Below are 7,971 nucleotides of genomic sequence, written 5' to 3' on the forward strand. Positions count from 1 at the left end.
GCGTTTCTTATGATAGTGATTTTAATCACTGTCAGATATCATCTATACTGGACCCAACTATGCCACGACCCCACTGTGCTGAGTTTTTTTTTAATTAAGTGTAATATTGATTACAATCGATTATTTTAAAGAAAATTTTTATAGTTATAATTTTAAAGTTGATTAACTAAAGGAATTTTTTTTTTTTGAAATGANTTTTAAAGTTGATTAACTAAAGGAATTTTTTTTTTTTGAAATGATTTATTAAGATAATACAATAATTAAAAACTAAAAAAAATTGTTTTTAAATTATAACAGACTTTGATTTTTGGTATGTTAAAAATAATCAGTGCAAATATTATTTTAAATTTATTTTTTTAAAACTTCATAATAAGAAAAAAGTTGAATTATTTACCATAACATTTAGCTCAACTTCAAGTTTGAAATTTACATTATTAAATAGAAAATTGTATGAGAATTAAAAAAATAGTATTGTTAAGATTAATATGCAATCAGGAAATTGTATAATTACTATTTACTGTAAATTTATCAGAATAGCACAATATTTTTATTATAATAGATCTCTTAAATAGAAATAATTTTTAAATAACTTTTGGTGTTTAAAAAGATTTTACAATTAAAATATTTAGAACTTAATTAATTTTTATGAATTACTTTAACTAAAAAACTAATCAAAATGTTGTTAAAAAATTTACTCAATTGAGCATATTATAAAATTTGATTATAATTGTTATATATATATATATATATATATGCTTTGATGCAAAGCTGATGATGTTATAATATTACAATAATGGGTTTTTTTTATTTCATTTAAACGTATGTTAAATTAAATATTTTATAATAAATCAATTTAAATTTGCACAATGAAATCAGCGAACGCTTTGGCCAGCCTCCATGCTTCTCGGCTCCCCAACATCAGGTCCTTACAGTGTTCAACCGATCGGCGGGTCCTATAAGGGACCTGGTTCTCTCGACTTTCGTCGTTTCCTCCGAGTCGCAAGTCCGCCAACGGAGTATGGTCATCCGCCTGAGTTCCAGCCAGTCTTCGGGTTTGAGGGGTCGGCCACGTTCTAGGTGAGGTTCATGCCTGGCGAACGTTCTTCGGCGAGCAGTGACGACAGGATACCCACCGCTACTCTGGACACTGTTCGGTACGCCGAAACGGTCCGGATCGCCACCCACCTCTGCACCCTGAGTAGGGCATTTCGGTTCTTGGACAAATACTCAAAAATATCCGCCCAAACCATATAAAATTGGTCAAGTGAGAGCTGAGAAAAATTAACGACAGACACAATAATAAACCATATAGTAATATATTTTAATATGAATAAGAAAGTCGTTCTTACAAAGGGAGACTAAAATGATAGGATCCTCGATATCCATTAAATATTTTGATTGAATTTTATTTAACATTATTCATTTTAATTTTTTTTCCACCTTAAAAAAACAAATTAAGAAAAAAATGCAAAATAGCTTATATGACTTTATGGTATACGATACAGCCACCATACATTACGTGTACGTATAGATAAATAGAACTATTTAAACTAAATCAAAAATTCAAAGTCACTTTTCTTAATTTGAGGTGTAAAAATTAACAAAATAAGTTTAAATTTATATTTATTTTATAGTTGAAAAATGAACAAATCAAAATAATTTTTTTTATATTGATGCATTAGGTATTTTTTTATCATTTGATATATTTTTGTGAACATTTACCTGCCCACAGGAGGATGTGGTTAGAAAAGTATATTTTGGTTTAGTGTACTTATAATAAAAAAAAATTTTCTGAAAAGTTTTGCATCAAGCCATTTAATTTTTTTAAACATTTGCTTTAAAAGTAACAACTACTTTATAGTTATTTAGAACTCCTTAATAAAAATTACAATATTCAACTATTGAATATCAATTGTAAACTAAATTTATTTAAAATAGTACATTTTTATTCAAATATTATATTTATATATCACAGAACTTCTAATCAGGATATAATTAAAAAAATAGAAGTTTATGTTGGTTTTTGATTACCTATTAATTTTTTAAAATGAAACATGTACAGATTTGCATCGAAGCGTTTCTTATGATAGTGATTTTAATCGCTATCAGATATTATCTATACTTGTTTCAACTATCCCACGTCCATACTGTGCTTCAACCACAGTGCTACCGTTTTTTGTATTTTATTGTTATGCGATTCATATTCAATGTTGTCTCTAGAAAGCTATTACAAGTGGAATTCTTGTACCTACGCAAAATTAGTATGGATTCTCAACTGTGTATAGTGAAGAAATAAATAAATAATAAATACAAAAAACATTATTTATTGGTTTTATAATAAATATCAATATACGATATATTCTTATAATTTATAAATTATACAATATTGAAAATATCTTATATAGATAAAAATATATGTAAAAATACTTATTCGATTGAATACTCTGAACCCAAAATAGAAAAACCTAGATTGTCACAATCATCTCTAATAACGTGATCGTGAAATATATTGAAATACTCACAAATCGGTTTAATTAGGTGTCCAAATGATTTTTTATTATCTACTAAATTTATTTCTAAAGCATTATTTATTTCATCTTCTATTTCCAAAATTTTTTTTTTTATGATGCAGAATCTTTTAACATAATAATTGGATATAAGTAATTTTTCCTTGATTACATTGAGGAATATAATAATTTCATTCAAAAGGGCATATGCACTACTCATATTTATGTTTTCTTGATTTTTGAAAAAAAATTTCTGAGGAGGATACTTACTTAATATATTGTTGATGTAATTATTACATTTCTCGACAACTTTTTCTATACTTAGTTCAGGTTTTGGATCTTTATTTATTTTTGTTATTAAACGAATGGTTAATAAAGCTGATAACATACGATTAAACATGTCAGAAGATTTATTGATTATGTGATATAGTTGAGTAACGCAATTAAAAAAATAATGTGTATTATTTTTTTTTTCGTTTTTACAGATATGAATAAGGGAGCTCAATATGGTAGTATAAATATGAAGTATTTCGATGTACCTACATCTCAACAATTTGGCTAGGTGAGTTTTTATAACATGTTTGTTATTGTTGTCTACTTGACATTTTATATTATCAAAGTTTAGACTTTGATCGTTGTATACAATTTTTATATGATTCAACAGTTTCCAACCATCCTTTTGCATAATGGTATTTAAAAAAACAACATCAGTATTTAAATGTTCATCTTCTAATTGTGGTGGAATAAGTCTAAAAACAATTAATTTAGTTAATATAATCTATACATTTATTTAACTGAATTAAAAAAAAAAATTTTATAAGAAATATTTTTTGTAATCCAGTGGATAAAATATGGTTGCATCAGAGAAAGGATGGGTGATTGCCTCTCTGGATTTCTAGTTTTCATATTATTGTTCTATATCTCTAAAGGCATTTTTTTTTCATTAAAATGTTATTAGGGAATTTATAACAATAAATTACTACAATAATATCTATTGTTATAGAACAAATTGAACGATAAACCTTAGACGAAGAAAAAGGTGTCTAAGAGTGTCATTTTTGAAAAAAGCCCAATAAAACTGTAATTTATAGTAATTTGTTGAGTTCTATTTCTTGAACGTTTAAACTTAAATTATGTCCATATTATTTTAGTGGTTTTGATTCTTTGATTGTTAGATTTTCTTTTCTTCTAGATTTAAAGTCATTAGATTATGTTAAATAAATTAACATACATTGGTAGAAATTTATAAAAATTGTTATTTTAAACAATTACTAACTAAAATCAGTTGAGTTATGAAAAAATATCATTTAAAATTTAATATAAGCATCACAAGATAAATGAATGATTAATGACCGTTAGAAAATTGCATGAACGAGAAAACTAACTGCCCGATGTGGCTTTTTACATTTTTAGGTGTTTTCATTCAAAATATAAGACTATCGGGAAAAAATATTTAAAAAAAAATATATAAGCAATCACGAGACGCTTGGTATATGTGGAGACATCCAACGTTTTGTATAGAAAATATGCATGAAAAGAGTTTATTAAAAGAATTTGATATAATTAAAAACAAAATGTTCAGATTTTTTTAAACAAAAATTATTCTTAATCGTTCCTATTTTTTTTTTTTAATGCGCAAAGTTCTATTTTTAATGAAAAAACTTTGATGGTGTACAAAATAAACACCTACTAATATATATATATTAGTGTGCACTTAATAATTTAATTACTTTAAACTGAATCATACGATTGTGTCTTATAGTGTTATTTAATTTTTTTGCCAAGATACAATTTATGTTCTAAACTACGTCACCACTCATATTTTATTGTTATGGTTATTTATTCAAATAAATTACCGGCAATATTTTCCGAAGTTAACTAATAATACTGTATATACAAATGACTTACTTGTGATTAATAGGTTCTAGTAATTCCATAAACCCACAATTAACAAAATCATTTTCGATTGTTATGTAGTAAAATCTTTGGAGTATTTCTTTAATAATTTCAGTTTTTATTAATTTAGACTTATATAAACAATTGAAATATTCTTCGTCGTAAACGATTCGCAAATATGGTTCAATAGCTTTAATATTTACACAGTAAAAAACTCGATTAATTGCTATAAGATTTTTCAAAATGTTTATTTTCTCGCGATTACCGTAAAAACTTTTTATGCTTAAAAATTCTTGCGAAATTTTTAGTTCGTCTGCATTTAACAATCCCTGCGGCAACTGATCCGCTTTTAAGCGTGTAAATTCTACAAATGGTTTTAACTCGTTCACAAATGTTGTTGGTACCTTTATTGACTTATGTATGAGTCTTAAATCTATCTGATTCATAAATTTCATAGCATCAAATAATTTATCAAACATATTTGTTGAATCTTTTACAGCGTCGTAAAGGTGAATTGTACAAATTTTAAAACTTTCTGTGTTTTTCGAGATTAATTCATCATTACATTTATTTATTATTATACTTATCATTAGGTCGTAATAAAAAACAATTTCTGCGTACCTACAGTTGAGCGAGTAGATTAATAAATGAAATATATGTATATAACTAGAACTTATATCTTTTTCTTTAATTGCTTCACTTATTGTTAATTTTTCAAATTTTCTATCATTTAAAAGTATATGTGGCATTGTATTCCACCCGTGTTGATTACACATATGGCTTAATACTTCAATAACATATTTTTTGTACTCTTCACTATTTATTTTACAATTTACAAAATAATACATATGTGTTATCGTTAAAAAATTCATCATTAAAATATAAAATAATATATTCATTGTTAGTCTGTAATTGTATAAATTGAATGCTTATGTTATGTTAAATTAAATGGTTAGTTAAAATTAAATTTAACAATATACAATATATAAATGTCAAATTTACACTGTATCAATTTTACTTTACATGTATAATTTATATACAGACGCATTAAATACTATAAAATCCAATATAAATATTTCATAATAAAATTTCAACTTACATTGTAACAGTGTAGACTTGATATTTATAGATAATTATATTTAGTTTTGTCAAATGTATTATGTTTAAATTATTTTTAATTATATGCTTCTTACAGAACTACATTATTTGAGTTATTATTAATAAATAGTTAGTTTATTAATGATTTAAAAGTGTTGTTGAAAATGTCAGTTAAAAAAGAAAAATAGGAAGGGCTTTTCTAATTCTTCTTTTTATAAAATAAAATTATTGCATAATCCTCTAACTTGTGCTTATGATAACTGTTAATTAATATCAGATATAAAATAAATTAAAAAAACCCAGCACAGGGGGGTCGCGGCACAGTGGTGACGTGGCATAGTTGGATCAAGTAAATGATATCTGACAGTGATTAAAATCACTATCAAAAATAAACGCGTCGATGCAAATCTTTAGATAGTGTTTAATTTTAAAAAAATTGGGTGTTTTATTCCAAAAGCTACTTGATCTGCTGGTTCCTTATTAATATCCTGATTAAGATAAAGTATGTCGAATGAAAAAGGGTTTATTAAAAAATATTATTTCTCATAAAAAAATTGTGTGGATCCATAAACTTTTCAATAAGTTATAGCATTATAAAGTTAAATATAATATAAATAATAAAATCGAGAATTTTCACACGAAAAAAGCATTCGGTAGCCATTTTCGCCGTGAAGACAAGTCCAGAGGTCAAATTTTTTTTTTTCAAATTAAAGTATATTACATTAGCTTTAATTTAAGATATATATAAAAGTGTCAGACCTTCCGGAACATTTTCAAAAGTTATGTTGAAAAAGTTAATTTTTTGTGAAAAAGTTGTCTTTTTAAATCCCCCCCTGTGGGCAGGTTAAGTGTCAGATTTACAAAAAAAAAAATACCAAATAATAAGTAAAGATATCAAGCATCTATATAAAAAAAAATTATATTGATATGTTCATTTTTGAAAAAGTTAGAGCATTATTAAGTTAAAAATATAAAAAAAAATTATTTTACAAAAATCGTAATTTTTTATTAACTTTGATGTCAACTTTCACCACGAAGACAAGTCCAGAGGTCAAATTTTTTTTTTTCAAATTAAAGTATATTACATAAGCTTTAATTTAAGATATATATAAAAGTGTCAGACCTTCCGGAACATTTTCAAAAGTTAAGTTGAAAAAGTTCTACTTTCTATATGCATTTTTTATATTTGAAGCCCCCCCATATATAGGGAAATAGTCTGATTTAAAAAAAAAGTATATCCAATGAAAGATGTATATAAATACTACTTCTCATGAAAAAATTGTATTGATCCATACATTTTTTAAAAAGTTATAGCACTTTAAAGTAAAAAATGTAAATTATAAAATCGAAAATTTTCACACAAAAATAGCATTCGGTAGCCGTTTTCACCATGAAGACAAGTCCAGAGGTCAAATTTTTTTTTTTCAAATTAAAGTACATTACATAAGCTTTAATTTAACATATATATAAAAGTGTCAGACCTTCCGGAACATTTTCAAAAGTTAAGTTGAAAAAGTTCTACTTTCTATTTGCATTTTTTATATTTGAAGCCCCCCATATATAGGGAAATAGTCTGATTTAAAAAAAAAGTATATCCAATGAAAGATGTATATAAATACTACTTCTCATGAAAAAATTGTATTGATCCATACATTTTTTAAAAAGTTATAGCACTTTAAAGTAAAAAATGTAAATTATAAAATCGAAAATTTTCACACAAAAATAGCATTCGGTAGCCATTTTCACCATGAAGACAAGTCCAGAGGTCAAATTTTTTTTTTTCAAATTAAAGTATATTACATAAGCTTTAATTTAACATATATATAAAAGTGTCAGACCTTCCGGAACATTTTCAAAAGTTAAGTTGAAAAAGTTCATTTTTTTTAAAAAAGTTGTCATTTTAAATCCCCCCCTGTGGGCAGATAAAGTGTCAGATTTACAAAAAAAATATACCAAATGATAAGTAAAGACATCAAACATCTATATAAAAAAAAATTATATTGATATGTTCATTTTTGAAAAAGTTAGAGGATTATTAAGTTAAAAATATAAAAAAAAATTATTTTACAAAAATCGTAATTTTTTATTAACTTTGATGTCAACTTTCACCACGAAGACAAGTCCAGAGGTCAAATTTTTTTTTTTCAAATTAAAGTATATTACATTAGCTTTAATTTAAGATATATATAAAAGTGTCAGACCTTCCGGAACATTTTCAAAAGTTAAGTTGAAAAAGTTAATTTTTTGTGAAAAAGTTGTCATTTTAAATCCCCCCCTGTGGGCAGGTTAAGTGTCAGATTTACCAAAAATATATACGAAATGATAGATAAAGACATCAAGCATCAATATAAAAAAAATTATATTGATATGTTCATTTTTGAAGACGTTACGGCAGTTTTTAGTAAAAAAAATTGAAAAAATTTCGAAAATTAGCGATTTTTAAATTTGTAATTTTTTTGGAGGTTTCCCC

At 25.1% G+C, this 7,971-nt stretch overlaps 1 protein-coding gene across 1 annotated transcript; it reads right to left on the reverse strand.

The window, feature by feature from the left end:
• Positions 1 to 2,304: 2,304 nt before the first annotated feature.
• On the reverse strand, positions 2,305 to 5,429 carry LOC126896866 (uncharacterized). Its single transcript, XM_050670007.1, has 2 exons — positions 4,416 to 5,429; positions 2,305 to 3,256 (listed from the first exon to the last, which is right to left on the reverse strand). Exons 1-2 carry the CDS (start codon positions 5,300 to 5,302, stop codon positions 2,428 to 2,430), a joined length of 1,716 nt encoding a protein of 571 aa, XP_050525964.1. The 5' UTR covers positions 5,303 to 5,429; the 3' UTR covers positions 2,305 to 2,427.
• Positions 5,430 to 7,971: the final 2,542 nt, after the last annotated feature.

The sequence above is a fragment of the Daktulosphaira vitifoliae genome, unplaced genomic scaffold, assembly GCF_025091365.1.
Source record: "Daktulosphaira vitifoliae isolate Bord-2020 unplaced genomic scaffold, ASM2509136v1 Scaffold_1, whole genome shotgun sequence".
Taxonomy (NCBI): domain Eukaryota; kingdom Metazoa; phylum Arthropoda; class Insecta; order Hemiptera; family Phylloxeridae; genus Daktulosphaira; species Daktulosphaira vitifoliae.